The following is a 23,303-nucleotide window of genomic DNA, read 5'->3' as shown; positions in this document are numbered from 1 at the left end:
ACAGCGCCTTAAGCTTCTGTTTCCATCTCGTACTGAATGACTGCAGATGGTTTCGCATTACATACTCGTGCATGCATTTTGAATACAAAAGTTATTCTTTACCGTGTTCCTTGTTTCAGAATACCGTTAATTCCTCTCTAAAGTGGGACTTTACAACATTTTACTACATACAAAAATAACGGAGAGTTACAAATAAGTGACATTCGAAAATAATGAACTCTAACAAATAAGTAATAGTGAGATTTCTATCCAATGACTGAACAAAAATCCTGATGGTTGATGAATGACTATTCATTACATGATTATAATATTAGAATTAAATTTCTAATATAACCTATACAATTACCACATTATTTGATACTAATGGAACGGAAGTTTTTTCTGTTAAATCCGCTGTTTAAAGAGGATTAATCTACTTAGGATCGATTTCCTTTGTCTGACAAATCCCATTATTTAATAATTTAAAGCAATTAACCTAATTATTTTTATCATTAAGTTTAATTTACTATTAATTATTTTTATAATACGTAACATGTAGGTAAAGGCGCATTATCATACTTAGGTAGTTTTATTTTATATCATAAAACATGAAGTAATTGTGAAACTTTTAGCAAGCCTTCGATGTTGATTTAGATTAAAAAAAAACATCTGTTTGGCCTAATTTTTTATAAAGGCAATAGCTTTAGATCTATTTATATTTGTAGAATTTAATAAATTAAAATATTACTCTGCAACATAAACTGCTAATATGCCGTTTCGTTTCTATAGATCTTTATCTATAAGTTTCGTCAATTTCCAAATGTTGAAATCAATTTAATTAGGTATACGCAAACTAAATCTATTAGCTAAGCGAAATTAATAACATAAATAATTAATTAATTAGCACCTATGACGAAGTGACCGCTACAGAACTTACGGTAGTTTTAGCGTTTGGTCCTGACTCTCCGGTGAAGGCAGCTAGCAACAAAGTTTCATGTAGGGATACCGAGGTAATTAGTTTCAAGTCTATATTAATATAATTAAGAGGATTTTTATTTGTTTGTTTGTTTCCTAAAGGCTTCGAAACTACTGACCCGATGTGAAAAAATATTTTGCTGTTGCACACCACACACAGCCACACTCTTCCCGACTAACACACAAGCTATATTTTGTAGAGGTATGGACAATAGTTCCTAAAACTGCGGAAAAACGGCTAGTATATCATATTATGCTAAGAACATTGACGCGTCAGGGCCCGGATATCATTAAATATATCGATAACGGATGTTTTTTTTCCATGGCCAACTCTAATCACAATTATCTGTGAACATGACACAATAAAGATAATAATGTATTCGATAGAATAATACATATCGACTGAACACGAACGGCTGGTGCCAGTCGATATAATTCGCATTAAATAAGTATTAATTAGTGTTCCGGCTACAATTAGAGTAATTATGAAGAAGATAATATGGTTAACAACGGATGTGTTTTTCTTGGTAATGATTAAAATCCTATCTGTTAGAGCTTTTTGCGGATCAACTACTCGAAACCGAAGCGATGGACTAACATAACGTAATGGGTTGCAGTTTTCGCGGTACACGAAATCATTGTAATGGTCGATAATACGATGTAACCATGGTACAAAACAATTTGTGTGCAGTGAACACAACGTGGTGCACTTAGCTTTCTACGCTACTATTGTGATGTTTTTCCACGGTGCGTGTAATTTGGGCATTACTGCGTGTCTGAGGGAAACACCCCACTTACAACATTACCTCGACCGTACGGAACGTTTGAGCTGAAGAAAGTGTCAACTTAACACTACTTTCGACATTTCTAATAGTTAGCTTTCGCATAATTGGCGTAAATACTAAGTCAAGTAAAGTTGTACATAAAAGTAAGTGATATGAGCATAATTTATAACAAGGCTCCGCTAGAAAACATACGTAACATAAATGAACTTACAGAAAAACAAAGACTTTCCATGTTCCGAAAATATGAAAGGGAATTATTGTACCTAAAGGTCTTGTTTCGACACGACAGTGTTAGTGAAAAGGTATTCCAATTTATTTTCAAAGAACAATCTGTAATTTTACATGACTTGAACTTTAAATAGCTATAATTGCATCAAGCAACTCCCATGCGCTTTGTCGAAGTTAACATATGTACATATTATCTTAACGTGCACCGTTCTGTTTCCGCGTATTTATAGTTAATACTATTTAGTCGCAAAACATGTAGTTCTGATAAGCTCTTCACGCAAACTTCTAGGAATAGGAACGAAACTGAACACGGCTTATGAGATTTATGTCGTGCATCTCAACTTGGCACACATTATTACATACATTTAACATTCACGTACATTTCAGTGATCCGATTAAAGCAAAGATAAATATCACTTCAAGGTTGTAATGCAATTTAATGTTTCCATTTTAGATAAATAATTGCGTTAATGAATATTGACGATGAGTCCCAGATTACGTCATCTTAGTCTCTCGAAATAATCTCGTGAAATACTTACTTTCAGAATTTGTTAATACTGCCGTCTATGCAAATTAATTTGCTAAATTAAGTTTGGCAAATAAGTAATTTTTAATTCTTTTAAAAGATGAATTTCACTTAAATTTACGTTCGAACGGCATTCTAAATTCAATTTGAAAATGACAAAAGTATTCTTTCCAGCCATTGCTTACGGGATATAGATTGCCCAAAAACGCGAAAAGATCAAATGATCAAATCAAACCAGAAAAGCGTTTTTTCAGCAGCTGTTGCATGTGCCTACATAATGTGAATAAAAAAAGTATATAGGTAGGTAGGTAACGTGCATTATGATGTGCATACATAATATGTATAAACTAACTACAGTGTAGGCCGATTCGCGTGTTATTATCGGCCTGCAGTCAAGAGTTATCGCGTCACGCTGGCGGCCTACTGCACACTTGCAGCTAACTTGCCTACTTACGTCAATCATGTAACTGCTGCGCTGCTAGGTTACAATTCTAATGTCCAGTCGACATGTCAGCTTGATTAGCACTTTAGAATACGTCATGACTGTGCATTCGTTTTATAGGTAAATAGGCCGACATTTTCACCAACTCATGCTTGTAAGGTACAGTATTTATTGTTTTTGGAAATAGAAAATAAATAATTGATAAAATATTGTAGATTTATACTTTATCTTTGTTTAAATATCTATCTTATCGTTGATTAAACATCTAGATAACATATCACTTAACTTTAATTAAACTCTTAGATATTTTTGATTCTTTTATACTTACGTACGCTACGTAGAGGATATACTCGAAGATAAATTTTCATATAATCCATTAAATAGTGCCAAATCAACTCGATCTGAGAATCACCATCCTGAAAACATATCCAAATCATCCCTTTTTCGATATAATTTTAAGAACCGTTATCCTAAGATTTTTCTAATACTATGAATCAATGCATAATATGATTCAGATGAAATCTCGTTTCGGTTATTAGTCTTGATCTACAGCTACTCAACAAACTGGGCTGGGAGCGGTCTTAGCTGAGTTCAGTGAGTTAGCCGTGTACACTTTGTGTATAACACGAACTCAACATGATTAAGTTGTAGTAAGTCGAGCGTGAAACAACACTGGCCATACCTCGACTCACTCAAACTGTACACTTCATACATTGAACATGTTTAATCGCGTTATTGAACTATTGCGCTGATAAAGTAGATGAAATGGTGAAATATTGTTCCTATCTATCTATATTTTATATCTTTTTTAATATTGGTTGAAATAAAACATAATTACTGCATTCAGAACTACTAATCTTATGGCGATCTCTGTCAAATGTATTCATGAAAATTGAGTCGCTGGAAACTATACAGAAAAGTATGTACAATTTATTTAAATATTTGTTCTGGAAAATATGTGTTCAGTGCCAGAGATAACTGTACACATAACAACTGATACACAAAACCATGCAACTGTTTTCATGTAGACAGCTATTTCTGAAACCCCGTAGATTTACACGACACAGTTTCCAAACAAGAATTGAAAAATTTCCATCTAACCAAGTCTTCAGAAAACTACACCTACTTATAGTCAATCTAAATCTTGTTTTCAATAAAATCACTAATCGCTCACTAACTAATCGTATGCGAGTTAAAAACTTTAGTTAACAAATACCCCGTGGCCCAGTTCGGGATCGACACCGAGTCAAGAGTCGACGTCGACTGAACGCTAAACGCGATAAAAGAAGTGCATACAAAGCCTTATACTGCATCTCTTTCGTTCCTTGGTGATATGAGCAAGTGGGAAGACTGCCGTCTCGTGACAGTGAAAGGGGCCGTTGTACAGAGTGGTTAAAAATCTTAAAAAGTTTATTGGAGGCTTTGAATGACGAAGATTAATTTTAAAAAACATTTTTTTTGCAATAGTTAAAACCTTATTTTCTAAACAGTAAAGTTACATACTTTTTATGGAAAATCATCAAATGACTCCTCAGTTAGCAGCACGAGCAGACTCTTACTGACTAAAACCCATTATGTTCCTTCGTAGGCCTTTTATGTATCGGGGCTATGGTAACTCTTTCGAACAATCCCTCAGCCCAAGTACATACTTCATATTTGAAATACGAAATAGGTAGTTACGAATTCAGAATCCTCCATAAAGTTCTTGTACATGTAAAAGGTGTTTATGCAGGTAACACCATGATTAAACGGTCGTACGTGTTCCTAACTAGTGAGAAGTCGTGCAACTTGTGTGCGCCCCAGTGCCGTTTGTCAGCGCCTCGTAGGTACCGCTTAGAATACCTGCATACTGCTGACTAAACTGTCGGCCGGAAATCGAAAAAGGAAATCTTTATTCATCGAAGTTTTCACTTTTCAGTTTGTCTTATACCGGCTTAATACTCTGATCTTTGTAATCTACGTACTACCATTCATCTTTATACTAATTGATGAGTTAAAAGAAACTGTCGGCCGACTAAAAGTGTGCAGTGTGCTGGTAGGTAGTGAGAGAACTAGTGACGTCATGTCACCGCCATATTTCCTCAGATCCATACAAATTGGCCACGACTTGACACACTTACAACTGCTAACAGAACTGGATGAAGTATATGGAGCTTTTGTATTCAGCAGGCTCTTTGAATCAGCTGCGAACTGTCATGAACGGGTAGCTAGCTAGGTACTTCGATTGCGAGGTTTTTGAGTTTATGTAATTATAGATAAGAAAATATTTTTCAGTAAAAAGTGCAATTACGATTTAATATTAACTCCAACACGGTAATTAAAAATATTATAAGTAATCATCATAAAAAATTAAATATAATACCACAGTTATTTTAATAAGCAAAAACACAATAACCAACCACGTTTTTTGCAGTTAAAGCAAAAAGCCTATTACATTAACGCGATAAGTCTGAAATATTAGAAACTCGGCGTAAACAGAAAACAATGAGTAAGTGGGTGTAGGTTAGCACAATCCGGTGCGACGTGACGCGATGCCGGCAAACTGGTTGTTTTGCTGCCACTACATGTAGGCTCTCGAATTCCAGCCGCCATTTTGAATACCACAGTGACGTCACGCAGCTGGGCGCGGGCGACTGCGCCTGCGCACCGCCTGTGCCTGACATTTGCGTCGCGTTCGCTTCCGAACGAGGCAATGCCTCCGAACTATCAAAATGCATTATCGCCGCGTATTCTGTCGCGTATGTGCTAAATACTAATAGACGTAACGCAGTGCCTCTCTGATCTTAGCGTTGAACAAGAACAGTTGAGCTCGCCTTCGCAACTCCATGGTGCAGTGAATGTTCTATGAAAGTGTTATTGTTGTGATTTCTTTTCGTCTGGTCAGTGCAGTGCCCTACATACTGTCGCTAGGGGGACGCGAGTTTGTCTCCGGAGGTAGTGTCGCCCTCGATAAGTGAGTTCATTTGCATATCTATAACATATTCCTACATCCGTATTGTAGGCGGTGTGGCCGCGACACGTCATTCGCAACCTTTGCGCAACCTTTTTGAGCTAATTGCTTTTTGTAGTAAGTACCAGAACAGTTATCCCTGTACAAAGTTTCCAAGTTATGATTCCACCTCTTATTGCTGTAGCCAGTCGAATTAAGCGTGAGAACGAGTACGGCAAACGCACAAACTTGTTTCAAGCTCCATTAAAGTAATCTAAGTAATAACATAGCCATCGCCCACGTAGTTTAACACTAATATTGCGGCCTTGTTTAGGAAATGCTTAAGTTAGAAATAACATACGGTGTCGTGGAAAGAAGAGTTTAAGTAAAAAGTATGTTACAGTTCTGATGTCATAATAAAATTGTCGATAAGTATAGATGTGCACATTGAATACGTAACATTAACAAGTTAGCGGTTATATTCACCCTAGCCAGTACCTATGGGTATGTGCGTTAGGGATCTAGGCTACGTTTCGCGCCACTGGGTACATACAAAGCACGCACCGTGCGTTGAACTCTTTTATAAGGGCCGCTTCTCACGCACACCCCTTTTGTTCAGCGGCGCGTACGCAACCAAAAATACTTTTTAGAACGAAGTAGGTTAGTATGTATGCAGTAAAAATCTCGTGAACAGATAGCGGATGTGAAGTTTTTGTAGACAACAGGCATCGGAGCCGATCGCTCCGGCCGAAGTTGCGTGACTGTAGCAGCTGTGTGCAAAAACTACCCGCAAACCTGATCATTATCTACAAACCTACTTCAGATACAATTGGAATTAGAATTGGTATTACTGTAACGAAATTATCGGGGTTACTAGGTGTTATTCATTGCCAATTTTGGTTTATTTGACTCGTGATATTTTCTGGACATAGGTACAGACTGTGTGATTTCTTAAATGGTATTATTCATCCACATCAGAACTTAAATCATTATCATTATTTACATTAAATTCAAACTCACTAGGCCTAGTCCCATTAATTAAGTTATATAAAAATTATAATAACTACAGCTGACGAAAAATGCCACATAATGGTTACTATGTTGAACTGAATTCAAAATGAGGATGTCTCTGTCTTAAACACATTCATCAATGTCAAGTTAATTAAAGTACCTATTATTCTAATTTCCTAATTCCATGGTTTTATCTCACGTTACGTTAGTGAAAGCACTGCCAACGTAAACGTTATTTACTTGCATAAGTTAAATATTCAAACATACAACGCACATGTGCCACTATCACTTTCTTCTTATATAATTGTGTTCACAACTCGGAACAGAATACTTGATGACTTACTAAAAGCATCTCCCATTCGTTGATAAAGCTTTTTGAATGTTCTCACTATGACTCATAATGATAATAACCTCTACAGGTTGAAAATGAATTCATTATTCAAACTACATTGGGCACAGCCCCTATAAAAACTATGTTTTTTTATGATAAAAATTATCATTTAAATTGACATGACACAAATTTAAATAAAAATCCAGCTATAAAATGAATTGAGTATAAGTCCCAACACACGTATCAGATTTAATATAAAACTAAACAATCTATAGGCACTTCTATAAAAATATAAGACAGAGAAAACACTTTTTGTTTGTTTGTACCCTAAAGGATCCAAACTACTCATCCGACTTGAAAAATTCTTTCACTGTTGGAAAGCTAGACTCATCCCAACTAACAAAAGCTATATTCTGTTTTGGTACGCGCTACCCACTACCCACGGGACGCGAGTGCAAACGCGGTAAAATGGTTAGTACAGCAAATAAACAAATGACTGCTGCACTCATAATCGTGAACTTCTATTACATGATAGAGCGCGGTAATGCACCTGAACTGAAGGAATTACAACCAATCTAACCCTTCGCACTCTCAACCGTGACGAGTGTTACGTACAATTATAACATCGTCTCAGTCAGGTGACCATGCCGCTTTACTTGTACTCTTGAATTATAATTTAAATGACGAATGAATGTTCAGTTCAACAAAAGTTTTTGTGTGATTTGTAAGGGGTGAGCAAATAAAAGTCTATGCATGTTGGTCATTTATAACTCCGGCAAGGCTAATATAATAAACTGACTAACTAATAATCATGACCTATGTATTATATGTCAGTATCTTTGGCTTTATGAATTCAATCGTGACTACTGGTCATAAGGGTTACAATTTTATATCGGGGGATAACCTCACTTTAGGTTTAGGCTGGATTTATAATCTAGAAATTAACCACGGTGCTAAAACATACAAATTCGAATAAAATGTTTTCAATACCAAATTCCGAGAAAACAAATATAATGTAATTTTGTATGTTTAATTTGGTTAGGTTATAAGACCCAATAGCATGAGCACATTAATATTATTAGGGTGCGTGGGTAACACAAATTCTGAAAATGACAAATGATAATGTTTTAGTCGTTGTGGCTGCAACTCATCCACTTAAATTATTGAGCCGCCATATTTGTCATAATAACCACTTCATGCGATTTGCATTGAACGTAACGTGTTTGAATTCGGTATGAATAATAATGCAGTTGTAGTCATTAGTTACGTTCGGTATTCGGTGATAGTCGATGATGAGTGTATTGAGTCCTATGTTACGTAAATATAATGCTAATTACTACTCAAATATTTGCCACCTAATAGGTTGGCTGTTGTTCCAAGCCCTTTGTGAATTTCAATACGGACACGTGTAGGTAGAAAGTTTTGTTTTCTAATTTGATGGTTGGCGGCGAAGACTATAAAACACTTGTACCGAAGACATAATAGGTATATCTATACTAAGAAACCCCATTTATTATTGAGTGAATATATTATTCATCGTCTTTATTTGACGTATTAATAACTAGGTAGAATTATTTTGCAAAAATACAATACAATAATTAATAACAACAGTTTTATAAGTGTGGAGCATTGTATCAGGGTACAGCAAGTACCAGCAGGTAATCTTTTTCTCTCGAGTGTCGAGTGTCGCGCCAGTGTCAGGTTGCACCACTCCTGTTCACAGGAAACTTTACTTTTTTACACCGTTTAACATAAACTTGCTGCAGATTAAATCACGGTAACACGATATTTCCTGCACTTATAGCCACGGAATTTATTGCTAGCCTACATACTTACATTCATAAGTATCTAGAGCTTTAGAAATAGTTTGTGACAGTTATTTTAAGCAATAGAATTTTTATTAATATTAATTTCGTTATTTAAACACATTACATAATTAGAACTCGACATTAGAAGATCAGATTATCTAAATGAAAGTAGAGATTCTTTTAATTAAACTTATATAAAAACTAAAAGTATATATAGCATATGGTAATCTATTTTTAAACAAATGATTTAGTTATTTAAACAAATGTCAACAGTAATGCACTTACTGCATTACCATCCATGAACAGCATTTGTCTCACCAGCAGCATAAGATTTCAACAGCCGTGTAAAAGCTTGTGAATGAAACATTGCGTGTTTCATAACTGACATTCCGGATAAGTCTTACTTAACATACATATACAACATACCGACTAGACGAACATGGCCGATTTCAAGTAAACCAGCACTAAACGGCAGGAAGTTGATACTTAACGAAATTGCTAACGTATTAAGGACGTGGCACATTGCAGCAGCACCGCAACAGCACGGCTCCATACCAGCATTTAAGTTGTCATTCAATTTAGAGCATTAAATCGTGTAAATTATAATATATTTCGTAATGTCAATATGAAAAAGCCAACGGCGAGCAGTCAGCGTGCTTGCCGCTTCCACACAACTCGACTCGCCGCCCGCGTGCTGCAAGCGAGCGGTCCTCATGCGTACAGCGCGCCGACGGCGTGCTAATTGCGCGCCGACTCCGAGCCGGCAGCGAAACAACGTCATTACGTCGTGTTCAATCATAACATCAATCATAATCGTCTTAAAATAATATTGAGTTTGCGGTGACAGCAAGCTTACACGTCGCGGCCGGCGCGCGGCCGGCGCGCCGACGGCGAGCGGACGGCGCGCCGACGGCGAGCGGACAGCGCGTGGTTGGCGCGCTGGCAGCTAGCCGTAGTCTTAATTCGAGGCGACGCCGTGCTGCTGCCGTGCTGTTGCCGTGCTGCTATAATGTGCCACAAGCTTTAAAGTTATTACCTCGAGTTTATTGCAAAGCATAATCTGTTTTTCCTGTATTTTAGCGATTGCTTATTTAAGTTAACACGATACCTGCTCAAAACTGGTCACCTCTGCAACAAAATGTTTTCGAAATATAAAGAAAAGTCTTGTTTACAAAACGGACTTACCTGTTTAGTTTATTTTGAACAGAATCAAGTTTTCCAAAAAGAACTTAGATAATATCAAAATCTTAGTCATGCTTTACGTGTTTTCGTTGTGATCACAACAATCTAGCATACGCAATAGCAAATTTTCCTGCATAAGTAATGTACAACTACATATTCTGCATACAGCAACGTTATTGCATCAATGAAACTGTTACTAATTCCGATGCAAATATTTTACCAAATATTGGCGATTTGTTTATGCAAGTTATTTCCATAATTTACTGGAGCGTCTACATATTTCGCACAAACTGGACCGCAAATATTCATCGCTCATAATTGATAGTTTGGCAATATTAGTCGTCAGTGGCAGCGGTGAATGCGGATGCGATGCTCGTAATTGAATGGGTCCATCAAAGGCTGGCAGCTGCAGGAACTTATCGGTGGCAGTGAGCCGGCCGGACGAGTCGCGCCGAGGACAACGGGCTGCCCGCATTGCCTGTCTAAATACCTTTCTACGTGACGCTGTCACACGCCGCGCTGATACCGCACTGCGCTCATACACGGAAATCATTTCACTAAACAATTGCTGCCTTTTGTTTACACATTAGAGAGACTCAAACCGTTCATTTCCAGACACAACAGCTTAATCGCTATCCCTGTACATACATCCGCATGTAACACAATCTATTCCGCATCATTGAACAAACCAAATTAATGTACACCTTTTGAGCGAACTTCAAATCATGTAATGTGATTTTGAAACGGATTAATGTAATAGGAATAACTTAATTGCTAGCGGAGGATATGCGAGGTAACCAAATGCTTCGAGTTTGAAATACAAACACAACTTTGCTAGTTTACTTTTGATCAAATTACATTAACGTTCCCGGCTTACACGATTCACAGAGAGTACAGCGAGCTATACTCAGCGTTATTCAAGCACCGAGTTATTTATGTGAAACTACTTTTAGGATTCTCAAAGCTTGGTATTTAGGTCTAATGAAAGTTCGTTTACATTATGCAGCCAGTAAGTTAGTGAAGTCGTACCACTCGGGCCGTGTGCGGCGTACGCGCATGTTTTACACATCGGATAGGTAAAGTACTCGAAACCGTTGATTGTGCGAAGTGGGGTGAGGCTATAAGGTCACCAGACGTGCCAGACGGGGCGCGGGCGGAACAATACCAAATCGCTCCGATACGAAATCTAACAATACATGAACCACTCAATTGATGGAAACTGCTACATAGGTGTGGCCATAATCACTGTTATTTTTGGGTAGCACGCCTTCGATTGTTTCGAGAGATTTTTGCCTCAATTTATCAAGTTACTGACTCAGTTCGAAGAATTGGCTTCCAGACTAGGTACGTTCCTTTTTGATCATAGATAGCATACAAGTTAACAATACTCTCAAATTGATATTCAGACTTCAGTCAATTCAATATCGCTTATCCATAATTGTATTCAACCTTTTACTGTCAGCAAAAGACTACCTCAGTGAAAGTTTCCCTACATAGCTAATTCTGTGATGGGTCGTGTCGTCCCGAAGGAAACACCGATGCTCGTGAAACAATAGCAACACAACTCGTGACATCCGCCAGTCAGTGCCTGCTAGAAAACTACCAATCCAACACCACTACTGTTAACAAAAAAAGAGTAAAGTTGTTCGAACTTCTTCATTCCAGTTATGTTTCAAATCTTTTATTAATAAATTTTTATTAATAAAAGATTTGAATATTATTGTTTTAGTCAATTTTCAAATGATCTGGATATGTTCATACTCTTGCAATTAAGCAATGATTGAAACATTTTCTGAATCAATAGATATGTGCAAGGAAACTTAACTAATAACTACTACGCAATGTATGAATCTACACCTCTATAAAAAGCAAATTGATAAAAAACAATAATTGAGTAATGAGGCGGATTACTAAATTGATTTAAGAGGGCAACGAACTCATAACTAAATAGGAAGGCAATTTGAGTGACCTAATACTTTCAATTATAACGTCGTTGGTAATCACTAGTCCTTTCAAATATAACTAAGTACAACTAGAAGTTTTAATTAATGTTATCAACAGTTATCAAAGTTAGTTTTGGATTTCTACTTCAAAGTAAAGAAGTTGTTATATTTGACCTCTAAAGTTACGACCAACAACTAATTTGTGCTACATCTTGAAACTGAGGATAATATCTTATTCCGTTCATTGATATTACAGAATTAATTAAATATTTACTTTAACGATATCGATTATAACTAAGTTTATTACTCCGCAAAAATAAAACATGTACAAGTTCACTGAACAACCCAAGTTAAATATTTGAATGTTAATACAAAGACACGTTCACCTTGTAGGAATCCTACTCATCATAATTTATTATAATGATCCTACCTCTTAGTAGTCGATAACATCAGACAAGAGTGACTTGGAACCATCCGCAGTTCGCAAGTACGTAGACAATGCAGCGTTGGAAACTTGCTTGTAATTAAAATCTTGATAATGTTCGTACATAATATGTATGTAAAGAGAACTCATATCCTGTCTCGTTATATTGCAATAGCATTATATTTGAAATTTGCATTGCAGACAAAATAATTACACGATTACCTAGCTAGTAGATGCATTTTTATTATACGCAAGTGCATACTGGCAAGTTTGCACGTACAAGTATGAATATTCTTGTCGAATAAACTTCATAAATATGTGCGAAGTTGAGCGACCATTTCGAATAAACTACTTTCAAGTTAATCATTGACACTATGTATGGTATGAACGTTCGAGTCGTTCTCGGTTGAGAAATATATCGCATTTTTAAGGTAACTTGTGCCAAGCCAAGTTGTAGCTGCGATAACTGTATTTCTATAATGCTGAACGACAATCTTCTTATTTGTATACTTAAAAATATTTAGCCACCTAGATTAACAACTGTTCTGAGAATTGTAAGCGTTTTTTGGGTTTATATTTATGAATTGGGTAGTGGAAGTTGTCCACTCTGTTAGTGTCGATCGGCCAGTCATAAAGCATGATGTAGCAAACCCTTGAGTATCTACTATTTGTGGTAATTGCGAGCTCTTATCACATGAGGCTCGTTCCGACCGTCCGTACAGCAACACCTGAACAGAGTGCTTAGTGCGAGTTTTCGTGAATTTTTTTACGGACTCACGTGAGAGCGCGTATACTAAGATTTGTATGCAGTGTTGCCAACTTAGTGGATTTTCCACTAATACTGGTGGTTTAAGTCCCCTATTTAGTGGCGAAATGTTGAAAGTACTGCGGGTCAAGTAGCGAAATGTAAGTTTTGTGGTACAACTTTAAGGAGTTACTATGGAGATTTGAAGTCTCACGGAATGTCAAAAAAGCATCTACAAAACAAAAAGGTGAACGACTACTATATAATTATATTAAGTACTCATTCATTGGTCAAATGCGTAACTAAACAATTTGTGAAACTACTACGCCGATTATAATTTGTGAAGGATTCGGATCGGGTCGGATGAATTGCTAAACAGATGTAATGCTTTGTCTGTTTTAATTTTCTATCGTTGCCGAGTTACATCTTTGGATGATTAAATTGTTTTAGGTTACAATAAAATATAAACAATATTTTTTTAGTGGTGAATTTGGTGATTTTAAGTGTGGGATAAATTTTTGTTAGTGGTTTTCTGGTGGTTTTAAAAGTTGACTCTGGTGGTAAGCTTCTACAACTGTTGGCAACACTGTTTGTATGGAACAAAAACAGGTTCCAATTTTTGACACTAGGTGGAGCTGTTTTTGTTCCATACACGAAGGAGAAAAGACTAGCGGAGATGCCCTAACGCAGGTAGGTCACGCGCCTTCAGGTAGGTCAAATACGTCACGACTACGTCACGGCAGGCGTGGCTGGACACCGCCCATATACCGTCCTTTACATCAAACTGACATCTTGTCATGGTTGTATTTTTACCACAATTTCAACAGATTTTATTTATTACTCGATTAAAACGATGAAATGCGCTATCATTAATTGTAGAAATTGCTCAGGATCCAAACTCAAACATACCATAGGATAACATTTCACGTGTAAGTAATATTTTAGCTTTAAAACATATTTTTTGCTAGAGACATCTGTCGTCGAATAGCTGCATTTCTAGAACCTCTAAGTGAATTTGTATTATTTTCGTATCAATCTTGTATCAATGTATATTATTGGTACCAATTTTTGCCTTAAAAAGCAGCTTCATTTTTCCTTGCATCCTACAAGTTTTTTTATAGATTATTTACAAACCAAAACATATGATATATTATCATGAAAATTTAATATTATAAAAACACCATCTTTCGGTAAGTAGTCGACCTACGTATATTTGAAGTAAAATTGTGTTCATCAAGACAGAGAGACCCGTTACAAAATTAAGTGCTACCAGACATCGAAAATGCAATCACCCATTCTTAAAAAAGATCTTATTTAAAAAAGCTGCAATTATCTTAAAATTAATCATAACTCTAACTATGTAGATTTATTTATATTCATCACTAGCCGTTTTCCCGCGGTTTCACCCGCGTACCGTGGGAGCTACTGCCCGCACCGGGATAAAATATAGCCTATGTTACTTACATATAATATAGCTTTCTAATGGTGAAAGAATATTTAAAATTGGTCCAGTAGTTTTTGAGTTTATCCATTACAACCAAACAAACAAACAAAGTTTTCCTCTTTATAATATTAGAATAGATCAGCAATGTTTACATAGGTATATCTCTCTTGCCGTACATACTTTTTGAATGTACCTTTACTCAGAGCAACATCCGACTCACATAAAGTCTGCTACTTATTTAGTGGATGCGCCGTTATGATACAGTTGTGAAAACTCTAATTTGATAAACACTGTCCCTATAATTTTAATTCCCATATTTCTTGGTGAATTTCGTAATGTGGCAACATCGAAAATAACTACAGTCATCGCAGCACGGTTCTAGAACAAATAGAACGAATTTTCGTGCTTGTGATGCCATAGTGGCTAGTAGACGAACTAACACAATGCCATAAGTTGATACTTAAATTACACCATGGGGGTATTTTAGACCCGTGGTGAATAAAAATGATTTTTCATCGAGTCGCCATTTAATGGTTCCTAGATACCTATTTCATTTCTGGAGGAGTAAATAAATTGTTATGGGGCAAGTTCTCTGCACAAAATAATACTTATATAACAATTAATTTTCTAACTTTTTTATCTCTCTCTTTTTCTTCGTTCATTTTAAATGAATGCTTCTTTAAACTTTCTAATTGAATTACTATTTTAAAAGAATTATTAATTTTGAGTATTTACTTTACTTTTGAGTATGTCACTAGTGGTCGATGTTAGTTTAGGGTTAGATTTTAATCATCCTATTCCACGCTAGATGGATTTACAAAAAATGGGTGGCTTCCCATAAAAGGCGTATAAGGGTGGAGCACGGGTGGAGACAGTAACGTTCCTCGTCCCCCGCTCACCCGAATTTTGGCGCGCTGCTTTGTTAGGAGATTTTTCGCTAGGGCATCTCCGCTAGTCTTTTCTCCTCCGTGGTTCCATACAAATCTTAGTATACGCGCTCTCATGTGAGTCCGTAAAAAAATTCACGAAAACTCGCACTAAGCACTCTGGTTATCAAAACACCAGCCAGTATATATGTATATCTGTATATACATACATATGTATACTCGCTGTTATAACAAGCCGCAAACCATTACGTAACACAATATCGAGATGTTATATCAGCTGCCGTAATAAGTCCAATAATATAGTTTACGAACACCAGATCATAGTCCTTGTACTAACTCCCTCGAGCGTTAAGATTTAACGATAGTTAGTTAAATTGTAAACCGTCGTATCGCGAATAACTTTCCATTTGATAACTTTCGTAACAATAAAGGTGTAACAGTAAATCGCTTCTCGCCGCCATATTTACAAATGTCTTCCGTTTGTGAACGAGTCCGCACGAATGAATGCGTGCAACTAAATAACTTGTACTACATACACGTAACTCAGCGGAAACTCTGCGAGAGCTATGTCCACATCATCTCTCTTGTATATCACGCGTGACGTTCTAGGAAGGGATAGGCATTAATAGTGGTGTAGGCATTGTGATACCTACTGGTGTCAATTCGCAGGAGTCGATTTCAAAATCTTCGACTTGAAGACGATTAAGTGTAAGCAACACTTCAGTTTTTATAAGAAAAACCACACTAAAACCACCACAGAACCTCACAAAACTCATACATACACTCAGTAAAAATCTACAGTTCAATTGAAATAATTGTAAAGAAAGGGACATATTTACTTTAGAAAAAGCTATACATACACATTGACCAGCACAATGACAGCACATTTTATAAAGAAGCACTAGGTATTTCTTAAACAAGTTTGCACCGTTAGACAGATTCACGCAATAATAGGCGCAGATGTAGGCTCGCCAGTTTTACACGGTATAATCCCGTAATTGTAAACATTGAGGTTTTAAGCGATTTTATCGTTTTACTTACATGCATGTAATCTATGCTAATATGTATGCTTAAGAAGAGTCGGCTTCGTAAACGTTGCTGTGACGGAAAATGATGACGAAATAGCTTGGTTAACAAATAATATAAAAACTGAACTCAAAAATGATGTTTCACCAAACATCGAGCTAACCTATCAGTCCTTCTCTCTTTGAGATGCCTCTGCCATAAACTATTGTAAACTATTGTAGGTACGAAATAAATATTTATATTTGACAACCAAGATAAGGCCTTACTTACAATATACCTAATATTTATTAATTGTGTAGGTACCTAATAAGGGATATATCTCTCTACATTGGATCTATCTATCCACATTGGTTTCGTACATTTCTATATTAACCAGATAGATAGAGTACCTACATCGCACATTAGGCTGGTGACAATACACTAAGTACTGGCATAGGTATCCCTAATTAAGTCATGAAAAAATAAAGCATACTTTAGAAGAAAATATTTACTTTCAAAATAATTTCAATGAATGTTTAATTAAAGTCACCACGATAAAGTTACAGCTCAAAAATGTTATTTATCGATAACTCGCGTTAAAATTTGTTATTTATTTATCTTTAAGCTATATAAATTCAAGGCTAACTATCATGTTGGGCATGCATTAATGCATGCAGGAATGTGCTAGACAATGCGTTAGTTACATACGAGTTGTTTTAATCGAAAACGTTAGTTTACATAAATACTTTAGATTAGAATCGTAACAACCTGCATATTTTAACAGTTAGCAATAATTAACAGTTGGGTTAAAATTGCATTTCTGGACGTGAACAGCCAAAAGATTTCATTGGTCCTGATCACATACTTAACAAAAAAATCGAAATTTCTTTCTTTCTGTAGCAATGTAAAGCTTTCCTTAAAATTGAGTAGCATTTGAAACATTGGCCGTTACTGTTGTAATGGTTCCAAATAACTAGCAGAAATTAGAACTATAGAATATACTATAAAATATCAAATAAACCAATAAAACACACCTATATATAGGTATAAATATAATTGAAATATAATCGATCGAATAAATGATTTACCACGCACAACAAAACATTGGCTATGGTAATTTTTCAATTAACATAAACTATAGCTACCTACGTAATGATCCACCATCCGTTTATTACAAGTAGGTCATTAATAACTACGTTGGTGAATCACCCAGACAACCTTCTTACGAATTATGAAGTATCTGTAATGATAGAACAGAAACAGAAAATGTACATGCAATTTAAATACTTACCTGGACTTTTCTGGATAAAAATACGGGAGTGGCAAGTTTCGGAGTACGAATTTATAAATTTGTTACGAGTACGTATTTTCTGAATTCTATTTTGTAATTAAAAAAAATATTATATTAAGTAAGCTATTCAAGCAATTAAAGAAACGAAAATTGATGCCAGCGACCGTACACCAGACAGCAATCAATATTTATAATTATAAGTTCTTTACGAGTGTTCCTATTGCGTCATGTACTAGCCGTAACAGAAAATACCATCTGTGATGCCAAGAGAAAGTTGCCGATGACAATTATTACACAATTACCAGCTTTTCTTTACTTACACGTTAGTTAATTTAATGAAAGCGTGACAGTTTCCTATGTTTCTTATCTTCGTAAGCTAATTACCGGCAGTACGGCTCACCGTTCTACTTTTATTTACATAAATTCATCCAATTAATTCACTATATGGGAATAAAAAAAGATTGATCAATGTGTCGAATATGTTCAATGAAATAAATCAGTGTTTCATTCAATAGGCAATATTCCGCGTTTGAACTTGCAGTCATTATTTCCGCTAGTTCACCGTTAGAGGCCGCTCCACTGGTCACAGTACGTAATAACAAATACACCTCTATAAACTAGAGACAACTTGTAAATCATAGAAATGTATTTTCTAATGGAGGTCTTTTATCTCGGCTGAATCTGAGCACAAATGAACAGTACCTCTTGCCGACCGGTCGTGTTTGTAACGATGGTCATGACCATCCCTCTTGTGGAATAAAAGACTCCTCCAGTTTAATCACTCACTTAAACTCGAAATTCTTTTGTATCTTCACAGATTTTGAACAAACTCTTCTGAATATGAAGAGATTTTCAAGATGTTTTTCTTGCTCACGCCTTCAGCGATGAAAATCTAGTATAAAGTATTGTTTGCATAACAAGGGACCAAAAAAAAAAGAAACAGGGGCATCTTCCTACATTTTAATCAGAGCTCCTGCTTAAATTATTTGGGGGCCCACTCTATGCGTATCCCTATCTACCAGCATACCAACAAAACCATAACCTGTGCCATAACGCGAAGTGCTTATACGAAGTTTTTAATTAGGACGATCAATTAATACTTTTAAATTGGCCGTTTATTTTATACCGTTATTTATATTCGCATGAGTGATCATCAATACCTACCTACTATGTATCGAAGCAGTATGGGCCAGTAACGGCCCGGCCTGAGTCCGACAGGTGCGCCGATGGGTTTCTTTAGTACTTATACATGTTAATACTTACAAGGTACTTACATTCGGTCATGAGTTTAAATTACTGCGAAGCGTATGACACACTAAAGACTGGGCCACATTGAAAGAGTTTGGCGCATCATCTCATATTGTTTCATAGACTACAAGTCATTCAAATACAGTATTTATTTGGCGTGGGGCCCAGGTTAATACAAAACAATTTGGTAGAAAACTGATTGACATCGTAGCCTCCGCCCCTATGATGCAGCTACTAACCTACCGTTATAAGAATGTATTTTTGAAACCTCACTGTTGTGAAGGTCAAGTTGAAAGTTGAGTCAGTTGTATGCAGATTAATAGCTAGAAACGAACATGTTTTTTGTGCGGACATCAGTTTAGGGCGTTGTCTTTGCCTAGTTACATATTCAGCAACATAAAGGTACCTAACTCCTTGATGAATACGATAATATCGCTACACCCAAAACAAATAACTCAAGTACGAGTTCGATAACTAATCTAAAAGCAAACAATAGCAAAGCGAACTTGGCTGTTGTGCATCTTCCCACATGTATTATTGAAGAGCAGTCGAGGCCGAGGTCACGACTAACAAGGAAGGGTTATGTCAGACAATCATTGCTGTGACTGACAATGTTAGTATGTATTAGAAACTTCGGTAAATTAGCAATTTAGAGTAATAATTATTTAAAGTAACTTTTATATTCTGCATTTTAATTGAGAGTTAACTTTATGACCTCTTCACTTGAGATTTATTATAAAGTGCTTCATCGTGCCATGGTGTTTATCATACCCAAGAATGTCAATAATTATAAGTTTTAACTATCCCAAATATCGAAGTATCTAAGTATTTTTTTACTAACGGTCATCGACGGTGTTTAATGTTCGCCAAAACTCAAACAGGAAGACAAACTACAACGCTACTGTTGTCAAAACCTTAATATGAGTAGATATTTGACCAGTGGGCAAGGTGTGACAATGCTGCATGTAGTATGGAATGTGTGGCCTCATTCGATCAAAAGTTAAAACTGTCTATTTTCTAACTAGACGACCTCGTAGCGATCTGTTCCGCTGTGTCGACCTTTGAAATTTCGTAACGATTTCATTGCGCACGCCTATTGTCTTAACAAAATTTACAGAAATTCCTGAACTGTAAAACATAAATATTTCAATACGACGTGAAGACATAAAATATAAAGATTCGTTTCTAAATTGGTCATAAAGTTTTAGTATCAATTTGTGTTGTTGTGGATGTTGGTATCTATTGCAAAACGTTTATTGCGCACATACGTTGGGTTTACTTCCAGGTTCTCAGAAATATGTGGAAAAGTACCTTTTACATGCTTTTGTTTACCGCATACGTGCGAGGTTTTAAACTCAGTTTTCATAGCTCTTCTGCAGGTGTTGATCTTTTCATTTTAACGTCAGCATTTCGACGAGAGTAAACAACAGAATAAATACTTATGGAGTTACTGTTAAAAGAATAGAAGGCCTTACCTCAATTTAATTTAATCATAGCAAAGCAGCTTTTGATAAGAAAAGATATTTAATTTAGAAAACTGAAGCTTCAAGATGGCTTACTTCTTAAAGTTATTCAAACTTTAACAGCTAAGTCATTTGCGGAATCGCAGAAATTCTGAAATAAAGTCGTTTGTTACTTAAGAACGTGAAACTAAGAGAAACAAGTCAATCTACCGTAAAGCTGATATCAAAAGCGCTCGTAGAAACAGATAAGGGTTGCCATTTTTTCATAAGTTGCAATAAAATATTCAGGGAATAGAAAAGGGTGGTTTATATGAGAAAGTTAGCGGTAATGATGTCTATTAGGAACTACCCAGTAGTGCCATCAGCCACTACATTTATCATGTGTTGTGTGTCATTATCCCGGGCCGCAGATCGTTCGCGCCCCGCGCCGGGTGAGGGCTGACGGCTCTCATATACCCTACATTGACATTTATTGTGTATCCATAAGCACATTCGATTTGAAGCCTTGTTTACGTAAGTTAAAAGATTGCATTTGATTTAAGAAGGGATCTGTTATAAAATGTTGTTGTCAAATTATAAAACTATTGGGCATAATTTATGAGTTAGGGCAGGAAAAGTACCTACATTTTACTGTATTTACCTCAATTAATTTTCCAAATGCTCTTTCGCAGGATCTCCGTGGAAGGTCGAGGTGATGGCAGGGCCGTTGGGCGGCGGCGGAGGGGAGCCCACTCGGCTGATCCCTGCCAGAGTGCCGGCCGTCTTCGAGATCTCCACCTCAGCCGGTGAAGCCACCTTTAGTAAGAATGAGGTTAGTATGTTATTTTTGAAAAATGAATCATACATTATGCATTTGTATGTAAACCTACCCAGTTAAAATATTGGTTGGTTGGACAGTTTGCCGTAGGTAAAAGTCCAATGGTCTATTCTTATGAAACTTTAAATTAATTCAGTCATTTTATTTATAATCCATTATTAAAAATACCCAGTATTCCATTAGCAATTTTCAGCTGCATTGTTTTATCGTTATATATCAGAGGACCTATTTTTTATTGAAAGCCAGTATTTTCACGGAACTCGACGCCCGAAGCACTCACTCGTACCAATTTGTATCAATTTAACTCTTCATTCAAGGATTGCACGACATGTTACGCAGTCGATGGGAAAGCTCGTGAAACTATAATTAAATTATCGGAATTTTGTACCTTTTTATTACCTTTGGCAAAATGCAATGCAACTCTTTTGAAATTTGTATATTTATGTAGAAGCGCCTCGACATAAATGTATCTTCATAAAAGGTCTTTATCGTGTATTTCTAAATATGGATCTTCAGAAGATATAAATATATCAGCCAGAGAACCAACTCAATCAAATGCAAACTAGTCAGTCTGAAAAAACATGAGTCCCTTTACTAGTTAATCTAACTATTGTGGAAAATATCTTTAATTTATTATGTGTATTCTGCATGTGAATCAAACAATATTTTTGTTACAGGTTGGCGTGACAGTGACAGCCCCCTCCCGGCGTCCAGTGACCGCGCGAGTCCTGGACGTGGCCGAGCGCCCAGGAGTGTACCGCATAGAGTTCACCCCCGAGGAGGTCGGCACACACCTTATTGATGTAAGTATTGCCACAATCTCCAATGCTTCTTCCTAGGACATTAGTATACGCAATCTTTATAGGCGTGTAGTAAAAGTCAACGTGTCACCAGCTGTTGGATGAAAAGTTACGCAAACTAAGTAAATAACCAGCCTTAACAGCTAAGCTTACTTCACGGTACTTCATGTACAAGTATCTACTCATACAAAAATTTACATATAAAGCGAATCACTGTACTTAGCTACCACATCTAATTTGTAGGTAACCTTATCACAATCTAATATTAAAGTAGAAAAGTTACGATTATCAGCTGTTTAGCATATTCGCTAATCGTTGCGTAACGGCCTCACTAAAATACTTATTCAAATTATGTGAAAACCCGTCCCGCAACGGCTGTTTTATACAAATCTTATTGCTATTTATAATATTTTCACGCTAGCTCGCTTTAGCATGCATTTTGTAATTTTATGAATAAGAAAGTCTATTTTCTAATAATAGATATAAGTAGATAAAACAGTGACGTTTCATCATTCTAAATACAAACCAAAAGATTTAAAAAGTCGACAACGCTACATTCAAGACTTCTTGGCGCTTTATTTAGCCAGAGTCAATCAAAGATACCTAGGGATTTTTTGGTATGTATTCCCCAATAAGTATATCTAAAATAGGTAGGTACGTATGTTACCTTTAAACTCATTGTCCAAGAAGAACTAGATTTTTACACTGTACTTATTTATTTATTTCAGGTCTCCATCGCAGACGACAAGCTGGCAGCAGCCCCACTCGTAGCCAAAGTGTACGACGCCAGTCTAATCAAAGTGACAGATGTGGGCAACGCAGTGGTCGGCCAGCAATGCCAGTTTAGAGGTACGTATTATTATAACCTTTGTAGGCCTGTTATTTTTTCTTCTTGTTCTGGCACTCCGCGGTTTGTGAAGCCTGGCCTTGCTGTCTGCTTTTGAAGGAAAATACGTGGAGTCTGAAGATCTAGAACCGAAGATAGATTAATGTACATATTTGATAGAATAAACTCAAGAAAGTTTCTCTTTAAATGCAAG

General features: G+C 36.3%; 1 protein-coding gene across 2 annotated transcripts in view; it reads left to right on the top strand.

The window, feature by feature from the left end:
* Nucleotides 1–23,303, top strand: part of LOC124644930 (filamin-A) — a 93,345-nt gene that overhangs the window by 48,561 nt on the left and 21,481 nt on the right. For both annotated transcript variants that reach the window (XM_047184633.1, XM_047184624.1), the window contains exons 21-23: nt 21,318–21,457; nt 22,141–22,266; nt 22,992–23,112. In XM_047184633.1, coding sequence (XP_047040589.1) covers nt 21,318–21,457; nt 22,141–22,266; nt 22,992–23,112 — 387 coding nt within the window. The remainder of the gene's footprint in view (nt 1–21,317; nt 21,458–22,140; nt 22,267–22,991; nt 23,113–23,303) is intronic.

Source organism: Helicoverpa zea, chromosome 2, assembly GCF_022581195.2.
Source record: "Helicoverpa zea isolate HzStark_Cry1AcR chromosome 2, ilHelZeax1.1, whole genome shotgun sequence".
Taxonomy (NCBI): Eukaryota; Metazoa; Arthropoda; class Insecta; order Lepidoptera; family Noctuidae; genus Helicoverpa; species Helicoverpa zea.
Note: the sequence above shows the minus strand (reverse complement) of the source record. Positions and strands in the feature narration are given on the sequence as shown.